This window comes from Alosa sapidissima, chromosome 4 (assembly GCF_018492685.1).
Source record: "Alosa sapidissima isolate fAloSap1 chromosome 4, fAloSap1.pri, whole genome shotgun sequence".
Classification (NCBI taxonomy): domain Eukaryota; kingdom Metazoa; phylum Chordata; class Actinopteri; order Clupeiformes; family Clupeidae; genus Alosa; species Alosa sapidissima.
The window spans coordinates 8,822,452-8,849,055 of NC_055960.1; the positions used below are offsets into that span (position 1 = coordinate 8,822,452).

The 26,604-nt window shown below is 41.8% G+C and overlaps 1 protein-coding gene across 3 annotated transcripts in view; it reads right to left on the reverse strand.

Annotated features, from left to right (window-relative positions):
* LOC121707267 (contactin-4) overlaps positions 1–26,604 on the reverse strand; it is an 88,328-nt gene that overhangs the window by 33,414 nt on the left and 28,310 nt on the right. For all 3 annotated transcript variants that reach the window (XM_042089686.1, XM_042089687.1, XM_042089685.1), the window contains one exon: positions 27–187. In XM_042089686.1, coding sequence (XP_041945620.1) covers positions 27–87 — 61 coding nt within the window. In that variant the 5' untranslated portion in view covers positions 88–187. The remainder of the gene's footprint in view (positions 1–26; positions 188–26,604) is intronic.

A 26,604-nucleotide genomic window follows, 5' to 3' on the forward strand; every position in this document is an offset into this window, starting at 1 on the left:
CAAAGACGACTTAGGGGACATCTTACCTGCGAGACAGTCCTTGAGTGACAGAAGGATTAACAGTTCCCATGGCAACAGCATCTTCATTTTCCAAGGTCAAAACAGTCTCTTATTTTCCCATCCAACTGTTCTTTTCTTTTTTGTCTTTAAATGAAGTGCTTCCTGTGTAGATACCCGGTTCTTCTGGCTGTGGACAAGAGACAGAAAGATAGAAAGAGAGAGAGAGAGAAAATGGAAATAAGAATGAAAATGTGCCAACATGTACTGTACACAGCAGACTTTGCCATCCACACTCATGGCTGCTGGTGGTGGTGAGAGGGGAGAGGAGAGGAGAGGAGAGGAGAGGAGGAGAAGAGAGGAGAGAAGGAGAGGAGATGAGAGGGAGAGGGAACCTGAGGAAAGTCAGTGGGACATTAATAATTCATGGGTCCAAATAAGCGGAGCCAGGCTGGCGTGCCTGAGGGGCAGCTTCAAGCCCATACACTGGAGCTGATATTTAGTCTATACATTCTGCAACTACAATATCTCCCAAGAGCGAGGGAAAGGGAGAGTAAGAGAGAGAGAAAGAAAGAGAGAGGGGTGGGAGAGGGGGGCTATCCACCAGTCTGGGGCTCACAGCTGCGGAATATGAGCACAACCATCCCGCCAACGGCAATGTTTGGATTTCTCTAACAGCATTGGTTCAACGTGTTTACTCTGGAAAATATGTATGATGTATTTACAAACCTTCACCCACATTTCTCATGCCATTTATCATTGAGGGGGATTACCCTGCACTGTGTGAGGTGATGCACTTCTTAAGGCCAAAGAATGTGACAGAGGAGTACGGCATATTAAATCTAGCAAGCCTCACTTGAGGGGCCGGGGGAGAGCAATCCATCAATTCAGTTCACCTACGAGTGGATGAGTCCCATGCCATGTCTGCTTTGCACTTCCACATTAGAGGAGGGGAACATAAGCACTGCGGAAGTGCAAGGGATGGTATTATGAGAGATGACAAGCATTAGTGCCCACTTATCAATAGACACAGACAAACCCGATAACTGTAAAAAAATCTAGGAGTGAAGAAGGCATGGAAGACATTCCTTTTCGAAACAGAAATCTGAAGAGAAAAATAAACATTTTGTACACACATTACTTACCCAGAATATCAAAGGTTTATTTTCATAAACTGAGAAAATTACACAGATGGTGGTCTATAATTATTACAGCTCGGGCTGCAGATAAATAGTGACTGCCAAACACAAATTTGTCCTGAAAACATTGTGGCCTTAACTTTTTGATAGCAATGTCGCAAACTTTCTGTGGTCTGCTATAATTACTTTGCAATTTGACGTTGGCAGCATTCGAAAAGTAAAAATGAGGGTAACAAAGTTTGAATTCTATTTGAAGGAATGTCTCAGCAAATTAGCAGATATCAATAAAAAACAGCTGAACAAGTCAATCACGTCTGCAATGTGAAATGGAACTGCTCAATATTAACTCTCTAGGGGGACAAGATCTGTCTTGTCAAAGACATCATCTATCTCTTACGCAGACGGATTACCACACTGTATGCTGGTATATCAAACTCAATCTCTTCATAACAGGGAAGAGAGGATGAATAGGGGCCAAAAAGTGCTTGACAAGGATGCCTTTGATAAATATTTTCAAAGATAAAAATATTGCTTTGCCACCTCATTCACCCCCTCAGATCTATGGCTGTGTTGTGGGTAATAAATGGAGGTCGGAAAGAGGGAGAATAATACTGGGCGGTGGACAAAAAATGGAAGCGGATCACGCTGGAGATAGAAGGAGAGATCGTATTAGTTGAGATTGATTATGTTCTTCCATCATCTGTTCAGAGGGATGGAGAACTCTGACCTTCGCTCCACAGCCTTGGCAGTCATCGCTATTGATCCGGGTTCCATTTTTTAACCTCTTGCCTTTTCTGTTTGTCATTCTGCCCACAGCCATGTGATGAGTCTCAATCAGGTATAAGATGTGAGTCAATAACAGGAAATTTGCTTGATGCGTTTCCTGATGAGACTTTGAGGAATGATCTATCATTTTTTTTCCGCACCGAGAAATCCAATGCTGAAACAGTATCCTCCAACCGATACAGTGAATTTATCTTGCACGCTTGCATTCACGTGAATACATATTTGATGACCCAGTCCCCTGACACTCTTAATAAAGTTGAGAATGTCATACCATCTATCTATCTGTCTTTACTGTAGGTCTGAAAACCTCTTCCGAAATGAGAGCAGATTTTGTGAGGAAAGGGATGTTAAAAACCACTGGGATTAAAACAGAACTGATGTGATCCATTTTTGTGCTTGTTATAACAAGGCCCAAAAGCCTTAAGTCATTAACGTCCCTGCGCGTTCAAATGATCGATGCTAATTTGTGTTCTCTCTAGTCAGCTGTCCTGTTTAACCTCTCTTGTTTTCTCACAGCCACATCAAAAATCCCTGTTCAAACGGTGGCGTCAATAAGTGTGAAGATGCAGCAAGAATCAGTTCCTTGTATGGAGTTCCATCATATCTTTGGTCTAGCTTTAAAGATGCATAATTCTTCCTGCGCTTCCTTGGGGACAGGACATGTCTCTTGGTCACAGTCCAGAAATTTAAAGCAGTTGCTCATGATCCCCGTGATTAATTTATATACCCTGGGAAAAATACAATGGTAATAATTCTTGTGCCCAGCAGACATTGGTCGCAGGTGCAGGAAATACTGAGTGGGATGAGTTTGAGCTAACGGTGCCCACAAGCAAAACGATCTGTCTGGGATAATCCCTATTAATACTGGCACAGATACTACGGCGCTCTCCTATTGGCTTCAGATATGGTGATAGCTCTGAAAATTAGGCAATGTAGTAGATATTTACACAGGCTGGTGTGTGTCTACTCTCAGACTGATAGATTGCTAAGTTCATTTCAAATGAATGATAAGCATCGCATGGCCATATATCTGAAGCATGAGATGAGACAAGGGCACGGTGGCGGGCTGTGCTTCAATTCATTTGGTCTGGAAAACTACTGGAAGGCCCCAGTCAAAAAAACAAAACAAAACAACTAAACAACAACAAACTACTGTCCTTGACAAAACAATATTTTTCCACATTTGCTGTTAAAGCAAGTACCCCTACACATTAGCACCACACTTATACATCAGTATCTTTGGTTAAAGTAACACAATGTAGGAAGTTGTCAGTTTTCAACGTACTGGGTGCCAAATTACCGCTAATGTTTTTCATCAACAAAGTGACAGAAAGTGTCATGCTCCTACCTGTGACACTGGCAGAGACTCTAGAGAATCTAATCTAAAAATCTAATCAGAGTAGCTTCAAAATGGGGTTGGAGCTTTTATTTAAAGGTAAAATATCTACATTGTGTTACTTTAAGCACCAAAAAAGCCATACCTCTAGGAATGCACACACATAACACAGAATAATTTTCAGTTAGGCCTCCATATGGCCACTCTGCTTCGTATGAATAATGTAACCTAATAAAAAAGCAGAGAGCCAGCATATAGCCAGTCTCATTTCCACATGTAACACTTTCCACAGTTTAAGCCCTGACACTGCCTAGTGCTCCATACATTTGAATTTGAGTGAACATTCTTCTCCCAGCATCAATTAACTTGGCTAAATTATTTCAGTTGACAGTGTTCCTCCTTATCATATATTCTATGCATTTCACACTGCACCTCAGTAGCAGAGTAAACAGTTCCAGTTCACGTAAACTACCAGCGGCATAAAGCCAATATATGAATATGTACACACTCTTACAATGTTTTCAGTGGAGAATTAATAAGGTCAAATTGCACTTTTCAAATAGCCATCATTCTACTACATTAATTTAAGGATGTCACGATTAGAGATTTTGATGGTACGATTATAGTCTGAAGAACAATCACGATTTCACCATTATCACGAATAAATTCACAACAGTACTAATGTATAAAATCACACAGACACATTCTTTAGAGGTTTTGATCTTTAAAGATTATTTATTGCTGTGTTTTAAACGCAATAACACACTGCATAGTGATAATAGTTGTAGTAAAATTAACCGTTCTGCTCTGTAAACTATATCCACATTTCCCTTTTGGAAATAAATGAAGTCAAAGGCTGTAGTCTCTCTCCTGATAATTTAACACACCATTAGAAAGTGTTTATTTCCAGTTTGTGCATTCTTTTCAACATTTGTTTTGGAGGTAGATAATGGAAACATCATGGAATAGGTTAGATAGAAATTGAATTGAGAACATCTAGAGAACATCCTAAATTCTGCTCCACCCTCTACACAGACACACACACAAACACACAAAAGAGTACTGCTAAATGCCACGTTTCTATTTCATATATTTTGAAAATTCATTATAGTTTATATATTTTGTTAATGATTTACAGAATTTTATGATGACTGTAATTACCAGTAGCTAAAACTATTTAGTAAATTGAATACTTTATGTTTTTCCCATGCGCATGAACGCACCATTAAACCCACCACAAACGGCCGGCGATGCGTCAAAAGCGACGGTAGAATTCTGTTAATCGTTTTAACACACTCTACTGGCGACGTGATCACCCATCGATTCAGTGGATATCGGTGCACTCATGCGCATGGGAAAGACATTTTTCTCAGTGAAAACATCATCACTCACGTCACTTCATGTGGGAATAACAGGTGGGAAACTGGGCGAAGATTTTGCTACCTGAGTTGCCCAGTTGGGGCTCGTCGTCACTTTTGTCGTCACATTGTAGTTCATTTGTAGTCCATGTGGACTTTCATGTCCAACAATTTTAATGTGAACTTGAGAATTTGCCCTTTTTGTCACTTGAAAATTGCATATCCTTCTTTCAAAAGCGTCTTACACCATATCTTTAAGCAAATACAGTTGTTTATTTAAGATTAGGTAACGTATGCTTTCATCTTTCATGTTGTGGCATCCATGTTTTTCACACATTCCGACGGCAAAGCGCATGAACACTCGCAGTGGGGAAAAAATCATTTTCATATTACTTTATTCTACATTTTTCAATTATATACAAGATGTATAATTAAAAAGACACTTTGCATGTACTTTACCCAACCTCAATGTCATGCTACTGCTAAAATAAAGCTAAGTATGTTAATTGGACCAGGCAATCATGCCACCACTGCAAACATGCATATAATATTCAATGTGTTGGAACTTCAGTGACACACATTGACCATGTCAAACTAAAATCTATAAAGGTTAACTATCATTTAAGGTTAACTTACATTAAAAGAACCATACAAGACACAGTGGAAAAGCAAACCCTGACATTATGGTACACTCTGATAAATCAATGTCACCAGTGGCTGCAGGTTATAATTTCCTCTAACTCAATTCGCACAATACATAGTTCTAGCTGCAGCCACAGGACACTCACCTTCTGACAGCACAAATCAAAGACAGACCTTTGGCAAATAAAGAATAATCTTAAGTCACTTCCGCCATGAATGCTCTGAATCATCTTTATTTTAACTCAAGTGAGCACGCAATTAAGACTTTTTCACCCTTGTGTTGGTTCGAATTGTTCTAATATGAGTGCTATTTACCATCATTGGTCTAGCCATCAAACCAATTTTGTAGAAAAAAGCAGCCTCTGTAGATCTATTGCACACTGTCCCTGTCTGATCCCTTTATTAAAATGAAGAATGAAGTTAATGTTTGGACGTTTTGAAATCTTTACTGAGGCCTGCTTGATTGGCTGAAAAAACAGCCTACTTGCAAATACGTGCAAATATTTGTTGTGCGTTAATAACAAATGAAAGATCATTTCCAAAAGCCTGTGATGGAAAGCCCTATTTGCACACAAACAAATCCTGATTTTTTTCATCAAATCCCCCACAATTATACTCTGTAATTCCATTTTCAGAAGGGGAGAGGAAAGTGCAGCTTTATTTGTAGCTGAATATACAACTGACTGAAGTGGCCTTGTGTTACATGAACACTAACAATGTTGATTCAAACATCAGTATATGTTATATACACCAGAAATATCAACCACGAATAGATATGGGCTTTAAAGTCTTCAGACATACAAAAGGGCAGGAAAGAAAAAAAATCAAGGCCCAAGTCTTTGTGGACTTCAACACAACTGCACTACCCTACAACACCAAAATGCAGTAAAATAGTACAGCCTCACAATCCAACTCAATGGTACTCAAGCAAAAATGTAAGTTAGGCCCTGAACAAAATCACAGCCAGTGAAATTCCAGTATGGCTGGATTTGTATCTCTAACCAGATAAGACCAAACTGGCCAGCTGACACATCAGTTGGTTGAGAAGTAGCAGCATCATTCACTCCGGGTTTCCAAACAGCCCATCACAGCTATGTGACCAGATCAGGGGGAAGGTTAGGGCACTGTTTATCGAATTAACATGATTTACCACAAGGCACGGCTGATTACCATGCATAATGCCACTTCTGATTGGTCGACACTTAATCTTCCTCAAATCAATGGCCAATGTCTGCTCACAGCTAGAGAATGATATTGCGCCTCAGCTCCCGGTGGGATACTATAAACACCATCAATAACGTATTACCACCCATATCTGTGTCATTCTTTTGTCTGCAGAGGACGGTGTGGGTACCTGGTGTGAGGACGCGTTATGACACTGGATACTAATGGCCACTCTATTTTAAGGCCCTTGACATTAAAATCGGAGGGACTCGGCTTTTCATGGGAATATGTTGCACTGAAATGCTGCAAAAGCATTGATTTTTTCACATCGGGTTGCTTTTAAAGCACATGAATGATAACCACTGCAGATTTGACAGTAAACCTGCATCGATGATTTCTTGCCTATCTTACACATCTATGCTTTGCCTACTGATTTAGTTAGTAATAAAAGGTGTAGTCAATTTGGCACACCCCTTTATGATGCACTAAGTTCTAGATGGCTAACTGATGGTAAATCAAAGTAGTTAATGTAATCAATGCTGTTCACATACTTACTTGCTACATACAGTACTTTGTCTCAAGTGGAATGATACTGACTTTAACTATATCACATTCAACGGGCAATTTCCCAAGGACGTTCTGACATCTTTACCACAGAGGAAGAGGTCAAATCTTTTAAATCTTTGTTCCCAAATGTTATGGAATAACTCCTTTCCTCTCTCTTTTTCGCAAGCTTGGGTATCATGGAGACCTTAGCCACTAAGTGCCTACGGCGGAGCATTGAATTACCACTAGCCAGAGATTATGAATGATAGGGAAACTCTTTTTGCATTCATTACAGTGCCACCCATGAATAATTCAACGAATCGAATTACAGCACCCAAAATACTGAGCTGTGTTGTATCAGCCCTTTCCTCCTCAATTGATCAGCTCTTATACATGTGATAGATTGGGAGGAGAATTGCTCTTCCATTCACCAGGCGAAATGTGAGGGATTTTGGGCCGAACTAAAATGTGGAGCAATTTCCCTCCTGATAAAAGGCGCGGTGTGTGAAAAGTATTAAAGCGTCACAGCCATGGCACTCATTCCTTAATATGGGCATATTTCTGTATAATGCACCTTCAGGTCGCATTATCTTCCCATTTTATTTGTCATTTAAGGTGAAAATGCTATATGCTGTGAGTAATGGATTGCCTGGGGACAATGTCTTGAGACACACACATGCACACACAGACACACACACACACACACACACCCACACACACACACACACACACACACACACACACACACACAAACACACACACACACACACACACACAGGGGAATATGAGCTCAGGGAGGGGGGTTATGAAAACCTCCACCTCCCCTGAAAACACCCGAGCCATAAAAGTGCTGATGCTGTAACATGGCCATCATCACCACTGCCACTGCCACTGCCACTCCTCCGACTTCTGTCAGCACTAGGGAAGGGAATCGCAGAGTAACTTATCAATCGATACTGTCACTATACTTTGCCCACGATAACGATAATAACACAATTCAACAATTCTGCATTACTATACATTGCAAAAGATTATTGATATATCACGTTATCTGTGTTTAATAAATAAAAAAAAAGGCAAAGAGTATAGTTTTAGCCTAGTGCCTAAAATATATACCGGTATATATATATTTCTAGACACATTTCAGTGTTTATGCATGAAGTGGTGGCATATGAGTCCATTTAGAATATGACTTTTAGTAAAAATATTGAAATCTGGTATATCAATACCAAGTGGCATATCAATAACAGATCGCAAAAATAAACCATACCATATATTTCCGTATCGATATTCTGTCCCACCCCAAGTCAACACAGCCAGATAGGCGGTCTCACCGAGGAATTGCATCCGTCACTCAGCTGCATAGATGCTGAGGAGAGTGGTAGTATTTCAGAGGATCGGGGGTGGGGTGGGGGTGGGGGGGGGGGGGGGGTGTTGACTTGGGAGTGGAGGAAGTCTATCATCTCCGCTGGGTCATCCAGTGGCTAATTCTGCTAAAGGTTAGGCATGACCTGTGACTGCTCCTCCCTGTGACACGCCTTTGATAAAACGGCCGTGCCAAACAAAACAGTTCAATGTCGCGGCGATCAGCACTCCTTTATCTACGAGGCCGCACAAGATGACAAATGAAACGCATTGAGGGCTGGAGGCTCTTCCAAAGCCAAGGACATCAAAACGAGGAAATGACTGTATCAGGAGATGCTGGCATACGCTCAGCAGCAGAGAGCTGACGTCTCGACAATCCTGCTGATGCACAGTACGGCTTCCTTTTCTTTCCAGACACACCTCCTGCGCCTTCACAGAACTGCAGCACTGTGACACTGAAGCGTTTACAGATGCCAGCAGAAAAGGAGCCCTTAGCTTGGCAGCCCCTCAACAGAAGGCTGACTCAAGACTATGAATTACCTGGTTTGCTTACATTCATACCACAGGTAGCATAAATTATGTCTGCACAGCTGTTGAGGACCTGAAGAACAGGTTAAAAGAGATTGTCTGACTTCACTAACACAAACCGACTCATTCTGACTCACTACAGACAGAGAAAAAGCAAACTTCTCGCAACCATATGGTACCACAGCCCTCTACTGAATGACAAAATAGCTTTCTGATGTACTTGAAAAGTGCAGAGCAGCTTCCTGATGCAAAACATGCTCATTGGAAATATTTTCATTAACCTCTGAGTAATCCTGAAGCGTGGCAACCCATTGAAATAGAAATGGGCAATGATGGTAAGTACTTCATGTCAAGAGTCGAAAGGCTCTTGTTTCAAATTGGCCTAGGTCAAGAGTGTCATGGCCGTATCTTGAAGGTTTACGAAAAACAATAATACAAAAAAGACCAAAAAACATTGGATAGCATTTGAAGGTCGCAAGTCAATTGAAATATCCCTCCCACTCTCCCTCATGCATAAAATAACAATGCAGCTCGTTTAACAGCTGTCGCTTCTCTAATGGCTCTGGTAGTTCAACTATCTACCAGTGTGACAACGCAAGAGGGACGCAGAGGCAAATAATGGCCCCGGCGCTTTGTCACTGCGTTTCAAATCTCATTTCACGCCAACAAAATATTTGGGAAAACGTAAGTAACTTTGGGCACAGGCTGGTATGGGCTGATTTTAAAAGTGACCGCAGTACTAGTGACCAGTGGGCAAAGGCTTGTCTGGCACCCTTATGTACCCCGAGGAAAACGCTCAGTCTCGGAGGTCTCAATTAGGTTGTGCTGCAGCTGGCACCAGAGAGGGAGAGAGACCTCCGGAGCCACACAGCTCAGGAGGACGGTGCTCATTAATAGACACGATCAGAGCTCATTTGCTATCAGATGGAGTGAGAGGAGAATTGTGCTGACGTCTCTAGCCCCACCTGGCACATTCCATTTGGGTGGGTCCAACGGTCAGGAACGGTGCAAATTTAGTGCTGTTCAGGCAGAGGAGTTTTAATTCAGTTGTAATAAAGGAAATAATTAGTCGTTAATTGTTCAAACCAATGTACCAATGTTCAAAAAATTAGGTGAAGAGGGAGCAATAAAGAACAGACACAAACACACAAATGATACAGAAGAAATGCCCCAATTGAGAAACAAAATGAGTGTATGTGTGTATGAGCGAGCGTATGAGTGAGAGAGAGAGAGAGAGAGAGAGAGAGAGAGAGAGAGAGAGAGAGAGAGAGAGAGAGAGAGAGAGAGAGAGAGAGTAAGGGCTGAGAGAGCCGATTTGCATGACTCTGCCTGCTGGAGCTTCACCGGGCGGCCTGACTTGTTCGACACAAGGATTTTGCATGGGGGCCACAGAAAGGGATTGTCTCTGCAGCTAGAGGGAAGCGTGCCATTCTTCCACAGTTCCTCTGAGCCTCTCTACCTCCCCTTTCTTTCACTCTTTCTCTCTCTCTCTCTTTTTCTCTCCCTCCCCTGAACTCCACCGGGCCACTTTATCGCTGCTTTGCCCCTTTATCCTTGCTCAAGTCCCTTTAACTTTGATCTCCTTGCCATCAATTAAGACATGGTTTAGTCCAACTTAGACCATGTAAAGCCCTCGGCAGTGGCCAATCCTTATGGGCTCAGCGAGCTCTCAGTCCCCTCCTGTTCGCCTTGTGACCCCCCCCCCCCCCAACACACACACACACACACACACACACACACACACACACACACACACACACACACACTCCTCTCACAGCATCACAGCGTTAGTATGGCAAAGCCTTGATTGCTGTGGCATTATTTTGCCTATACAGAGGGAATGGATATGATATGTGTGTTTACCCCGCTGCTCATCCAGCTACACTGGCTACCTATGGCGGCCCGCATCAAATTCAAGTCTCTAACGCTTGCCTACAAAGTAGTCTCCGGTTCTGCTCCCACCTACTTGAATGCCCTCATACAGACTTACACTACCTCCAGACCGCTGCGCTCCTCTGACGAACGACGTCTAGCTCTACCACCGGTACGCTCAAGCCAAACCAAACTTTTCTCATCTGTTGTTCCTCGTTGGTGGAACACACTGCCAGTTCCTACAAGGGCAGGGACATCCTTTTCCACTTTCAAAAAACTCCTGAAGACCCAGCTCTTTAGAGAACATCTACTCTCATAGCAACACTTACAACAAGTCTTACTGATCCTAGCACTCACCAGCCGTTTTAAACTGACAAGTAACTGTTAAAAACAGCACTCACCGACGCACTTATTCTTACTGTACTCTAATGTTTTTTTTTAAACTGTCCTAAAACTGTGAGAATTGTTCTAAAAACTTACTGTTTACCATGTTGTTAGTCGCTTTGGTTAAAAAGCGTCAGCCAAATGTAATGTAATGTAATGTAATGTAATGTAATATGTTCCAGACACCTAATTTGCACTTCTCTCTCTTCTCTCTCTCTTGCCACGGAAGAGCAGCTCACTGGTTCCGCACCCCCCCACACCCCCACATGAGCATGAGCATGATCCATTTCTGATGTAGTGTAAATTTGGTAGTGGTGATCATTAACATCGCAGATGAAAGACGGCCATTTTTGTTGAGAGGAATTTACATCACACATTTTGGGAGCCCCTCCCAACAGCACAACCACACATTCCTCTCCCTAGCTTGCCAATCAAAGAGATGCACTCTCAGTTTCATTGTTACCTGGATATGCAGTATGGGCTGCACGGATCATCCAGTATGTCACAGACACACACACACACACACAAACACACAAGCACACACTCTCTCACACACACACACACACACACAAACACACAAGCACACACTCTCTCTCACACACAAACACACATGCACACACACACACACACACACACACACACACACACACACACACACATACTGCATACATACACACAAACACACACACACACACCACACACACACACACACACACACACACACACAGACAAACACACGCACACACACACACACACACACACACACACACACAGAGAGACATCGTTGCCTGGAGACCTACCAGGTCTGAGATTAGTATGCAAAGCATTAGGAGAGACCAGTGAACATGGTGTCTGCTTCTCGGGACCGATGGTAATGAAGCTGGCAGAACCTTATCAAGCCCGGCGGAAACCAAGACTGATTACGCCGAGACATTTAGAGGCAACTCAGCTGGAACGCTCTGCCACAAAAGGGTAGTCAGCTGGGGCTGAAAGCAGAAACCATAAGGATGTGGTGGTGACTGTGAGAGAGGAGGAGGGGGGGGGGGGGGCAATGATGTGATTTCACTGAACCAATGATGTGATACCACCTATGTTACCTTATCAGTCCCCCACCCCTAATGTCTGCTATTGCTAAGAATGTTAGCGCTAGTAATCATATTACTATTAACCAGTCGGCAGTTACATTGCCTCTGTAACAATAACAGGAACATTCATGGAGTGTACACATTCACATTCATTGGTTTAAAGGATGTTACGCTCAAAACACACCATGCGCCAAGCGCCCGACGTTTGATAACAAAACCAGCCCGAATGTGGACTGGACACACCCCTAAATATATTTAAGTTTTTTGCTACTGACCATGCATTTTACATCGTCAAAATAGGGCCCAATATGTCCCTAGCACCATTATACATCAGCGAAAATGCTATCACAAACAAACAGAAAAATAACGTGATTCACATAAAAGCCTTTAAAATGAGACAGCCCTTTGTTTATAGTAGTACTACTAAGGTAGTACACAATAGCCGTGTGGCCACTGATCCATAAAGTGAGAAGGCAAAGCTCAGAGACATTTCCACTCTATTTGCTAATTGCTATTAGTATGACAAATTGCACAATTGTTGTATGCTGCTACATGCATCTATATAGTGGTAATATACAGTTGCTTGTTGATAACAATCTTCTAAGTGCAACGGGTTACACTGGGTTGTAAACCTGGAATGCTATTACACAGCAGAGAATGTGAACTGCACCTTTGATATAATACCGCCAATAAAAGATAATAGAAATGACAATAAGATTTACCTTGTTCATTCTAAGAGACCCAAGAATTGATACAGCCCGAGAAAGAAGAAAACAATCTTTCTCAATCCAATTACTTTATGTAAAGCTGCAGTTTTCACTTCTGGTCTACAGTAAATGATCAATGGCATGAATATAACAAAATCAGTCATCCTGGGGAGGAAAAATATCCTAAAATACAAGGTGGAATACATATAAGAAACAAGAAAACTACAGCGCAGGGGCACTAGGAAATTGATGCATGCCTGGAAGTCCTGGGTGCTATAATTTAAGACCAGATTAACAGCTCAAAAAGTCACATTTACACTATAGTGACTGAACTTTCTGCTTTTGACAGAGAAGAGTGTGAGAATAAGGTAATGAGTCACTGCGATATCAGCAGTTTCTGAACAGCATTCTGGTCTAATGAGGCTACCAGTGGAAGCCACTAGCCACATACTTTAGCCACATGGACATATTGACTGAGCACTGCACAAGGACTTTTATTAAAATGGAAGCAAGACGAGGAACCATGCCATATAACATTACACACACACACACTCTCTCTCTCTCTCTCTCTCTCTCTCTCTCTCTCTCTCTCTCTCTCTCTCTCTCACACACACACACACACACACACACACACACACACACACACACACACACACAAACACATAAAGGAACAACAACAGAAAAAACATCCACACTAGACCCGTGTTGTCAGATCATGCTGAACTACGACCATACTGCTGACATTCACACAAAGCCCAATTAATTCAGAAGCAAAGTTCACTACCATGGCCCCGCTCAGATGCAGAACAAGTGGACAAAGCATGGGAAGCATACAGATCAAAAGCTTAGTTTGGAAGCACCTGGAACAAACGTTACCTGAGTAAACTGCTTATGTAGCTTTGTCAGGCAGCCTAGATGCTGCTGGAGCTGTTTATCCTTCATGCACTACATGTAATGTCAGTGATTAAAGGAGATTTCTCTATCCACATTCATGTGAAGAGGTCTTTAATTAGAACGAAAGAAAATGGCAGAGAATACAAAATCAACAATCACACCAGACCTGAGGAGAGTGCTAGAAAAGTAGCAATTAACACCAATACAGTATGTTTACGAGCCATGGGTTGGCATTTGCTGGCAGATTTTGCTGACAACTACAATCTGCTTTTTTTCTTCAGTGACAAGGTGACTGGGATGTAGCCTACTGTATGTGTGCTTCACATTTGGAATTTACAGAATTCCACATTTGTTTAAAAACAAAATGGTACAGAGAAGTAGGCAACTACAAACCATTCTTAGAAAACAGTCTTTATTGAGAGGATCCAGTCGACTACTTTTAAAATACGAAGGTCTTCATATCCAGTTTTGTTCCAGAAATAAATAATTTACTTAACAGTGTACTGTTCAAAGCAAACCTAAACTAGAACCTATTACACAGTTGTCCTTATTCACACTGACATGAATTCTTATACTGACTCAGTCCTATTCCAGAGAGACAGTATTTTATTGGGATACATCAACAACTATTTAATTCAAACTTCAAACCGCTGATTCTTTGTACAGTACATTAACTAGCTGCCTTTGAAAGACGCAGAAAGTAACTATGATTCATAACATAACAAAATAAATAAAAAAAGGACATGGGGGAAAAGGCAGGCATGGCAGTATTTATCCTCTTCAACTACAGCTGAGGCTCAGTCTAAGACTCCAGAGAATCTAACATGGGCCTGAGTTAATGGCTGCCATGTAGGAGTATGACCCTGGTTTGCCTGCCTAGAAAACGTATGCCCTGCAGGGAAGGAACCTACACCTCATAGTATGGCTGATATTGTTGCTGTGGGAATGTGTGTGTGTGTGTGTGTGTGAGAGAGAGAGAGAGAGAGAGAGAGAGAGGAGAAAGAGAAAGAGAGAGAGAGAAAGAGAGAGAAGGAAGCTTTGAAACTTTATTATTTACCACTCCAGTATATTCAATCATCTAGCAGTCTGCAGCTCACTCTATAAATACCGCTGGCCTCCACTTGCTGTTCCGTTGAGCCTTCAGAAGAGACTAGCTATCAAATCCATTCTGAGGCAGAGAGAGGCAACCTGAGCTTTCTGAACTGGCACAGTGTGGACAGACATTCAGATCATGGATCACTCTGTTTCAGTCCAACTCAACCACACGATTTCCCCTAAATACCACAACCAAAAACATCACTTAATGCAGTTATGGGATAAGGTAATCCCATATAGTCATGAAGGATGAAAGATTAATTCAACTCAAGTGATCTATGTAGTTCTGATTTTATTTTGAGATCGAAGACATGAAAAAGCAAAACGTTATACAAATATGTAAACATGTTTTCCAAAGGTGCTAAAAAGTTTCCTAATGTATACATGACGTGAGAGTTGTGTTACAGCTTAGACTGCTAATTAGAGGCTACCTTAATAACTTAACGATACTTGTTAAAAAAGAGGGCTTACAATAGGTGTGGTAAAAAAGGGCCAGGGGAACGAGGAACAGTGACATTTACTTTCAAAACTCTAGCAAGCACTTGCTGTATTAACCTGTCTTGCCTACTTGGTCTAGAAAATATCCCAAATCCCTAAATAATGAATTCATTTACTTATGTACTTGGCTCCAAATGGTATGAACACATTTTCAGAATATCACAAAGTGTTCAGACTCAAGGGGAACTGTTGACTGTAGTGAAGTAAATGCATCGTTTTTTCCTCCTCTTCTTAAAAAAAGAACTATTTAAAATATGGAATGAATCACTTTGAACATTTCAATTAAATCAGTAAAGAGGAGCCAATCCCTGTTACAAGCCTTGAAAGAAGTGAAATATATTCTCTTAAATGTGTAGCCTTCACTGGAGGGACTATCACTCAAAGACAGAATGATACAGCATATACCATTCATATACCATTTTTCAAATGTGTGAGAGAAAAAAATAAGAACAGAAGCCTTATCTTCTTTTCCACAACATCCAAACTCAAACCCGTCCACACAGAAATAAAGACCCTTATTTTGAGAGCTATGTGTGAGTGAAACTGATTCGGGACGTTTGAAAGTATTCACCAGCCTTGTCATATATATCTTTAGCAGGCATTTGTCACAGCTAGGCTATTCAACAATCAAGCAGAGAATCCCAGATTCTTTGAAAAAGCTGCATGTGCAAGAGTACAGAGAAATGACCAATGCCTTGCATGCCAGACACCATGCTGTGAAAATGACTCATAGATAACCATTTTTCTTTTACTAGACTATCTAATGAGAAATCAGTGGGGTCATTCTTAATAAAATGAACCATAGAGCACCACCCACTGATACAGAATGGCCTGAAAGGCCACGACCTCATGCAAGCAATTGAAATATCTGCTATGATGATGATAAGTGGGGAAATTAAAATGCAGAATGAAACACATTTTTTTTCTTTGCATGCACTTGGAATAAGAATTATGTTTTGGTTACTGAATTGAGGTGATAGATGACTGTCCTGACTGATGATTATGCTTGCAGTAATACTTTTACGGCATACACTATCCACACTCGCTACACACGCATAACCAAAGAGAAATCTTGTATACAGCAAGCCTAAGTTGAAAAATACCACATTTCGACTTTACACCAACCTGAGCTGCTGTGTGAGTATGAAGCATCATTGTGTTGGTTTAAACTTTTAGCTAGTTTGTTACATAGTGCCCTCATGTAGTATAGTCACACAGTCTGACATAATGCATGGCCTAAGAACACTGCATCACAATCTCACAGGTTACATAAAAACATCCATTCATCTTCTTTTAGAGAGATTTCATTATTGCATATTCAATTGCATGAACATACAGAGTACATATTAAGTTAATGGTATTTATGCTATGCTTATGCAAATACCCTGATAAAAGACCATCAATCATAATGTCCTCTTCACAAGGGCTGTGTTCTTTAGCTGAGAACATATTATCAGTAATGTAGCGGTGTGTGCATCAGTGAGCTAAGGGAACACAACCAATAACATAATCCAACTATCAACCATTTTTTGGAGAATTATGTCATGCCATGTGACAGAGTTAGAGAGAGTTAGAGTAAGATTGATTGATAGAGAGAAAGAGAGACAGAGAGAGAGAGAGAGAGATGTTTTATACTAGAATCTAATTTCCCGAGTATAATTGTGAGACCTTTTCGTTTCTTGTGAAATAACCACACAGTATGTTTCTGAGACACATTTTCAAAGAAACATCAGGTGGGGAAATACTGTAGTTCATCAGGCAATTCAGTCCATCCCTGTTGCAAGGCCTCTCTTCAAAGTAACATTTTCAGTGAAAGTACAGAGCACAGTAGCAAAGTGTAGGAAGCCCAGCATGAGTAAGAGCAGTGACTGCCCACAGATATTGTCCATCACATCCACAGCACTACAACCTTACTGTTAGTCATATGTCAATGTAAGCATTGCAGTTGGTACATGTATTGCAGCTATGCTTGATATGTTACGCCTGTATAGTAATATATTTAAAAACTATCTCTGTGATTATCATCCTATTTTGCAATAGTGACATCTTTAGTGCAAATATTGTCTCTTTGCCAGTGCCAGCAAACAGTTTTTACAGAAATGCACTGCTGTTTGTAAACATACGAAACTGATTTAGTGTAAGGATTGACATTGATGGCATTGTGAATTTGAGAATTTTAATGCTTTCGAAATATGCAACAACAAAAAAATCGACTTGTGAGTTCATCTGTTTATATTAAGATAAGCATGATTGAAGATTGAGGAGCTTAGGCAGGCCAGTCAGTGCGATACTGATTTGAATTTGATTAATGTGAGGCCAGATTTTATAATTTAATCCAGCACACACATGGGCAGTCAGAGACAGATAGGGCATAATATAAATATAAAGTGAAATCTGCCGCCACAGAGAGTCTATTTATCCACAACTCCAGAGAATAAAGCCCTTTCGCTGTTCTCCAAGCTCCAACCACATCGGCTTTATCTGTGACACGACACAGCTCCATCCTTAGGAGAGCTGTGAGGAACCTGTCCAGCTGGACAAGAGGCTGGGACTGACCACTGGCACCTAGGTCCAATCTATCTGTGCTGATGGCAGGCCTGGCAGCCCTCTGCTGGGGGAGCCATGTTGTGACTGGGACATGTGCCTGGGTATTTCACAGCAGTCAGAAGCAGCCTGGAAGCCGCTAGGGGAACCTCTCTCTGACAGCTTGTACCAAGCGCGGGTCTCACATATCGAAAAAAGAACCAGCAACCAGCGTCTATTTTCCACCATCCCACATGCCCTGCAAAAAGCTAACGTGTACCTGCTAACTTGCTAACCTTTTCCACAAATAAGTTTTTCTTTCACAAATAAACTTTTTTTTTTTAAACTGTTGCACATACTTAGAGATGCCGGTGAGGATCCAAGGCTGAGGGGTAAAGTTGAAGCGGGTAAGGGCATGGGCCGTCCCCTGACTTATTTTTTCAGCTCCACACAAAAAATGTGCCGTCCCCGGTCATACATCATGGGCGCGTGTCTGTGTGCATGGCGCCATGTGGTCGAGGTCTTGGTGTGCCCTGACCCTCCATGTGTTTACTTTGCTTAACCATCTGGCTGATCGAGTCCAACAAGGTCACGGATCATACACACTCCTCTACCGAGTCCCAGGCCAGCGATTCAGGCAGACGGACACACACATAAAAAATAACTCTGTTAGCTTGGGCAGAACGAGCATACAGTGTATGTTACTAGGGTGTATCAGCCTTGTCAGTGCTTATAACCATGATCTGGATATATGGCAGTAATTATATCGGAATTAAAACAAGACCACTGCAAATGCTATCCTTTCTACTTGACACTTCATTTGGATAGCTGGTGGTAAACTCTCTACAAACATCATCAAGCACCATCTAATAGCATGTCTAACTGATCCACTAATGTGACCCCTGACCCCTGGTTGACATCAGCCACCCCATTATGATCACAAACCTTTTAGTATTTCACACATGAGCAGGCAGCCTAACAAAAAAGTGTTTCCTTGGCTTACACCCCAGAATAAACAAATATCATCTGTATGGATCGAACTAAATAATAATTTAACAAATTCAATTTATTTATATATAAAAAAAAATAAATTTAAATTACCAACACCCCAGGTTACATCTTACACACTAGTGCTGGTACAAAATGACACAAAACCAATGAAAGCCAAATCAAGATTCTCAAGGCATGTCTAGATAATTGAATCTTGCGTCTCTGGAGACGTCCTCCCTCAATGGGAAGGCATGCTGTGCATGTGGGCCCATCTCCGTGCGTATGTGTGTGGATAAGTCTCTGAGGCTGAATAAAAGCTCCACAGGATCTTATACATTATGTAAAGTGACAAGCAGTTACACGGGATTCACATGGGTGACGATGTAAATGTAAACATCATTGTATTCTCACATGCAATCCCCACCTATTTATAATTGATCATTTCATGTTGAACACCAGGGAGTTGGGCATAGGTCCACGCTCTGTGGCTGAGGGAAAAATGGATTCTTCAAACATGATTGCTTCACTGGCTCAACCCTGAAGACATCTGGAGTGCACTGTATAAGGCATGTTTAGATTTCAAATCTAAATCTGAGCGTGCGCGCACACACACACACACACACACACACGGATGCACGCATGGACGCAAACAAACATACACACACACACACGTGTGCACACACACACACACACACACACACACACATATGAGCGTGCACACACACACACGAGCGTGCATGTACAAACAGACACACACACACTTGGACTATTTGGTGTTTTTCTCTAATATCATTGCAATTCAGGGTGTAAACTCCCTTGTGCCATCTGTTCAGACAAAGTCGAGACACCTATGCTAGTGTGCAGACTTTAACAGCAGGGAAGGAAGCAATAACCTTTTTATGGATGACTTTAGCTGTGCAGTAAAGGACAGACTTTTTGCTTATGAGCATTTTATGGCAGCCATAAAATACATAATGCATATTTAAACAACAAAATGTGCAGATATGTTACACAGGAAATAAGTAAATGGCCAAGGACGATGCCTGTAAATCATAGGCTATGGTCCTGTAAAGCAGACAGGCTGTGGATTATCATAGTGAATCTGAGGAGATGTGGAGAAGATGATATATCTTTGTGCGAAAGAGAAAAAAACTGCTGCTTTGCCTCCCCCTCTAATGACGATATGTGTTAAAAATAACATGATGAAATCACACATTTTTATAAATACATCTGATTCTGTAGGCATAGGTAAGGATAGCACAGCTTGTGTTATTACTAACACATTACATACTGTCAAACTACTGTATATTAAATAGCATTTGTGTAAGTTGCCTTTGACACATTCTCTCTTGCGAATATGCTCTCCAACATCTTACAAGTAACAATTAACATCCAGAGAAAAAATAGCACCTCTATCCAAAGCCTGCATAAACTATTTGCATAAACTATATCCACTATGGCCACATGAATTGTGCTACAAATTGTTCTGGTCAAGTCCAAGTGCTTTCATGTTTTCAATACGTGAAATTTACCTTCCTTCCACCCTACGGGATATCTGCCCCTTTAGGGAGTTAATTTCCAGGTAAACATTCTGTAAACATGTTTTTATATTAGCCAACATCTTTGAAATATTGATAAAATGACTGACTGACATGTTTCAAGAGACTCCTTCAAACCACACTCACCATAGTTTTACAAGGTGGCCGAATTGTACCATTATTGAGTGCTTAAGTGTAATACTGAGTTACAAAATGTTGTTTGGGGATTAGACGTAGAACAAAAACTTATAAACAAATGGAGTTGTTAGAAACATATTCCTTTGGTTACACAAGGAGGCCATATAATGTCAGAAAAATCTTACAGCAGTAGCAACAGTTGCCAGTGTTGACTAGATGGTCTCTAGTAAATCTTCAATAAGCACAGGCTCAAAAATAAAGGATGTGCCACATTTGACTGGCTGTTCTCAAATAAATATGACACTCTCCTCTATATTCAATTTCTTCTTTAAAGAACCACAAAACTCTGAATCAGATTCATTTTAAAAATATGAAAATAAATGTTGAGTACGGTTCTCACCAGCATGTCAACTTGACAGTGAAGGTTTTATTGAATTCTCATGAGGAGAACACTGGATGACATTATCAAGATCACAAGGAACATTTCATTCCTCTGTATCACAGGAGATACTACTCAACGTCCACAAGTGGTCAAGGAGGACCACAGAAGCGTATGATGAGTGTCTCAGATCCACACATCCCATAAGAGACATCTCTCAGAGATAGAGAGAGACAGAGGAGAGAGAGAGAGAGAGAGAGAGAGAGAGGGCTCCCATCTGGGCGACTGTCCTTTGAAAAAAAAGTAATGAGATCATACTGGGTGAAGTGATGCCGAAAATGAATCATCGGCTCCATCCCCCATCGGTGCATGCAGACCACATCTCCCCAGGACCTGGTGCTCACAGACAATCCATCCTCCCAGGAACTGGGCACCGTGGAACCATCAGTGCTGGAATATCCCGGGCTCTCGTCCCGGAGCTGACAAGGTCCCGCTACCCGCAGTCACTTATCAAGCAAACGCTTAGCCATCAATCAGCAGAGGTCAATCAGTGAGGCTGGGTCAAAGAGTCAAAGTCACCTGGGCCTAGATGAGGCTACACACAATACTGATATGCACACACACACACAGACCAGGCTTTGAATTGAAACTGGCTCTTAAATTCCAATTCAATTCTTGAATTTCACTTGCATTTCAATTGAGGTAGCAAACAGGAAGCAGCATTGCAATTCGAATTGTGTACAACCCTGACACAGACACACACACATGCACACACACACACGCTCATACGTGAGAAGCTGAAAACATTGGGCCTATGAAAGACACTGACATCTCTGTAAATCCACGGCAGGAGCCTATTAAAGAGCCTTAAATGTGTAGTTTCAGGACCAAAAAGAATAACCAAATTATTTGATAAATAAAACTAATCTCCTATGTTCACCCAAGAATTGCTGCACCACCAGCAAAAATCACATTATAGCCCCTTTTTCCCTTTTCCAAAGCCGCGTAAGCCTGGCTAATGATTAACACATGTTGATATAGGTGTGGCAGGCTGTACATCCTCTGTATCGCATCTGCGTCTTCCCGACACGCTTCATATTACTGCAAGAGGCCAAAGCACGAAAATGTCCAGTTCAGTTAAAAGCAATTTTGCTCTTGGCAACAACAATATAAAGAAACCACACACACACACAGACAGACACACACACAGACAGACACACACACACACACACACACACACACACACACATACCACCCCAGTAATGAAAATACAATGCACAATCAGTGAGGAGGAGTTAAGGGATGAGGCTGGTTTTGAGGCATAAGACCTCATAGTCATTGAGTCCCACTACAAGCCTTTTCTCAAGGGCTTTCCATATTCACAAAGCCATTATTGACAAATATGTGCATAGCAAGGCTCCCCCAAAAACAGACACAAGCATAAACAATCCGCTGGAGCGGATGGGAGGGGGGAGAGGGGCACAATGTGGCCCTGAAGATAAAGCTAAATCTATGACCATTGCCCAAGTGTAATGGGAAAAGACAGTTTAAAGCGTGAGAATAATCACATGTGTCAGGGGTTTATTTTTTAACATGCGCTGGCCCAAGTTTTCCTGTATGCATGGTGCTGTATGTGAGTGCCTGGCAACAGGGCACGCTAATGCCTGACGTCGTTGGGGCGCCAGAGCTGCTGATGGATGAGTTGGGGCAGGAAGCATCTTTGCCCCACGACAACCAGAGTAAGTGGCACAGAGCGAAGGGCACTGGGGCAAACAGGGACATGCTACACCGACACCACTCTGTGGATCATGACCATCCTGGGGACACGTACAGTACACATGCAACACACACACATACACACACACACACACATACAGTACACCACATACACACACACTAGCACATACACACACACACACACACACACACACACACACACACACACGCACACACACATACACACACACACACACACACACATACTGTACACACACACACACTAGCACATACACACACACACACACATACACACACACATACAAACACACACACACACACTACCACACACAAGGCCACACTGAGGAGTGTGAGCAACCATTTTAAAGTACATTGGAATCAGGTGTAGAGGTATTTAGGAGACGAGGAGAGTTCAGATTGCATCTAAATTGGTAAATTCCTGTTTGTTGCAAGAGCAGGCAATTTGTCAGGAAAGCATCTCATTACAAATCAATTAAGTGTGAGACGCATTTAATCATGATGCTGACTTCACACCAATTCCTGCTATGCCACAACAGAATGAACAATGCCATCTGTATCACGGCCTGTGCTATCACTGTCAGTAAGAGTTCATGTCTTGTTGATTAGATACTCCTTTCTATGCAAGTGAATCGGGCTTGACCATAAAAATGTCATTATCCACAGGAAACAAATAATCTTCTATCTAGAGAGTAAATCCATAATGGATGTTAAAAAACTAGATGTACCGCATAGTGGTACAAAATATGACCGCCGCTCAGTCCTGTACATCCATTCCGCAAAAATTAATCACATTAATCAATTTGTCTCCATCTTCTACTCCATCCCCCACTCTTGAAACTTTTGCGTATGCTTGTTTGGCATGTGTGTTTGCGGGCCGCACAGAAAGTAGCCTACTGGTGCTGCAAAGGTGAATAGATTTGTAGCACTTGCCAAAATTTTTTAAAATCTCTAAACAATCACAAGTAGGGCAGTTCATCACAGTCCATCCATTGCAACTGGACTGATGAAAGGTACGCCTGTAGGCTACATTGTATTTGGGAAAAGCTGAAGGAAGCAGCATAATGTATTTATTTATTATTAAACAAACAATCCCTGTCAGATCTATGCAGTTTTCAACAGCTACAGTATCAAGAAGAGAGGTCATGTCATGGATTTTTGTGAATGTTTCTTCTTCTACATATGCAAGAGTTTAGTCATCTAGTTCATATGATATTCAACTTTATTGTCAATGCACAAATTAAATACCAGTAGTCTAAAACAAAATGCCGTTTTACCCAGTGGTCCAAATAACTGACATGTCCAAAAGGGCCTTCATGAAATGCGTCGCTATAGCCTGGCGGGCCATCCTATAGCCTATCATTGAAATGTATAGTCTGGAATCGAACCATTCACCTCGCTTAATCCAAGGGGCGGGCAGAGAATTGTCTTTCAAACTGCCTAGGCATGCAATAGGCCAGCGCTACGACCATATCCGTATCCGGTCAGCAAAACGGCAAATACATCCTTCTTCATAAGAAATGACTTTCAAAAAACTTTCAAAAAAAAAAAAAAGTCCAACTCCTCCTGTATCGGCCTTTTCCTATTTTCCAAAGTTCCAAACTAAAGGCCGTGGGTGACGTGGATTCAGCTTCAAGTTTACGCAACCCAAGGTTTTCCATTTCCATTATCCAAAATGCTTGCATTAAGTGTGGTAAAATCTTTGTATCTCGCCAAAACCATGCCACGCCGCCCGACATTACTTTCCAACTAAATTAGAGCGGCGGGCGTGACCTAAAATAGCTGCACCTGTGCCTAGGTGGGCGTATTCAAATCACAGGTCGAAGTGAACTTAACAAAAAACAGAAATGGCCATGACACCTCCAAAGTTGACGCCAACACCGATTCAAACAACCGCTCTTCGTTCGCCATAGCCACCTTCCTTGTTGTTCACCGTCGCAGGACTGTCGTTATCCTGTTAAGCCTGCCTTAAGACTCTCTAACAAAATAGAGCGCTGTGATTGGATGACGTCCACGGCGTCAGCCAATAGAAATCTCTATGGTTTGCTACTAGACGTACAGGCTGAGCAAATGAATTTGCCGCCGCTAGGGTGCGTCTAGATTTCTAGGCTAGCATCGCTAGACTGTTCATACACATTTTAACGGGCCTTTGAAGAGCTGCTGTCCGTTATTGTTCGTGCAAATATAGGCTGATTCATGTTCCCTTGCATTTTGCAATGAGGTCCATGGTTAGTCGAACAAGCTCAGTCTTTTAAGAAATCGAAAAAGAAATCGCCGGCAGTTCAGGCTGGGTTCACCCAGCCTAGTCCATGGTAGGCGCCCGATAGAAATATTGTTCAATTTTGCGATTGAGATATCCACGCACTGGTGCCCCCTCTGCGACGTTTGTCCCCCGGTTTCAGAGCTATTCTAAATGCAAAAATGCACAGAGGGAGTTATGACAAAACCGTGACTGTTAACGAACTAAGCTATATAAGGTAGGCCCTATGCTATTACACAACATACATTGTCACTAGGCTATGCTGGCGACCCAAATAAAATCTCCTTTGGGGACCAATGGCTTACAGTATCAAGTGGACTTAAGCTGCCACATCTTGGCGAAAAGTTAATAGTTTTGCATATCAGTAGTAATACATTTCACGCAGCTGCGTGAATCACGGAAAGCACAAATTAAGTGGACATTTCTAAATGGGACCCACTGTACAGCAGCTGAAGGTCTGTGGCTAAAGCAGCCATAATGAAAGTGTTATCATTGTTTGGATACTTCACACATACGTGCTTTTTAATCGCATAGACTACAACTACCAAGCTGGAATAAAAACACATCGACTCCCCTCTCACACCTTAAACATGCACTTCGAACAAACAAAAAGCACCTCAGTCTCACGGTATAGCCATAGGCGAAACTGTATCGGACCGGTGTAACGTTGGCACTAAATCATCCATCGCAAAGAATGATTTTTGTAGCACATGAAACAAATATGTGTAGGTACAGCCCTGTATGGCAAGCCAAGAGTGCCAGAATTACGTCTGGTTCTTGCACGTTTTAAGACACAACGGGGTTAATAGCGGCGTTTTTACAGTTTCTACGCCGCTTTTTACGGCGCGATTAAAATGCGTGAAATCGCGCCGCTTTTTACGCTGCTCTGAAGCTATTTAAGGGTGCCCTATAATACGCCGTTGTATGCATTCATTACGCCGTCTTTTACGCTGTATTTGTGTGCACAAAGCGGCGTCAAAGACGGCGTTCAGAAGCTATTCAAGAGTGCCGTATAAAAAACGCCGTTATATGCATTCATTACGCTGTCTTTTACGCTGTATTTGTGTGCACAAAGCGGCGTCAAAGACGGCGTTTTCCTATGATAATTTCTCCCCACTCGGCCCCTCCCACTGACAGTAAATTTGAACTGCTTTCGCCCAAACAGACTATACCAATTAGGCCTGTCAATCTCGATTCCTTTTAAGGATCTGGGTTATTCTGAGTCACTCACTAAACTGATCCAGGTTGAACGAGTCACTTGAGTCACTTGAGTAAGTATTGCTAAATCGCAAAGAAATTCAGTCCTACGTTCAAGCAGTGCAGTGGGGTGCTTCATTTCGTTAAGTGCCTTCTCATGTTGGATGTGGATCCTCCATGATTTGAAATCAGGTTTTTGCAGTACTTGCATTTAGCCTGTAGAGTTTTGCTCTCCTAGTCAAAGTGCATCCACACATTGTTCATCTTTTTGGTGCTCATGTTCAGAAACTTTGATCTTATTGACAGAGAGGGTAGCCTATATTATAATAATTAATTATTTGTTGTTGTTTTGTTAACAATAGAAAAGTTTGCCTAGGTCTAATGCTACTCTGCTACAATGTTTATTACCACTACTATATACTAATAGT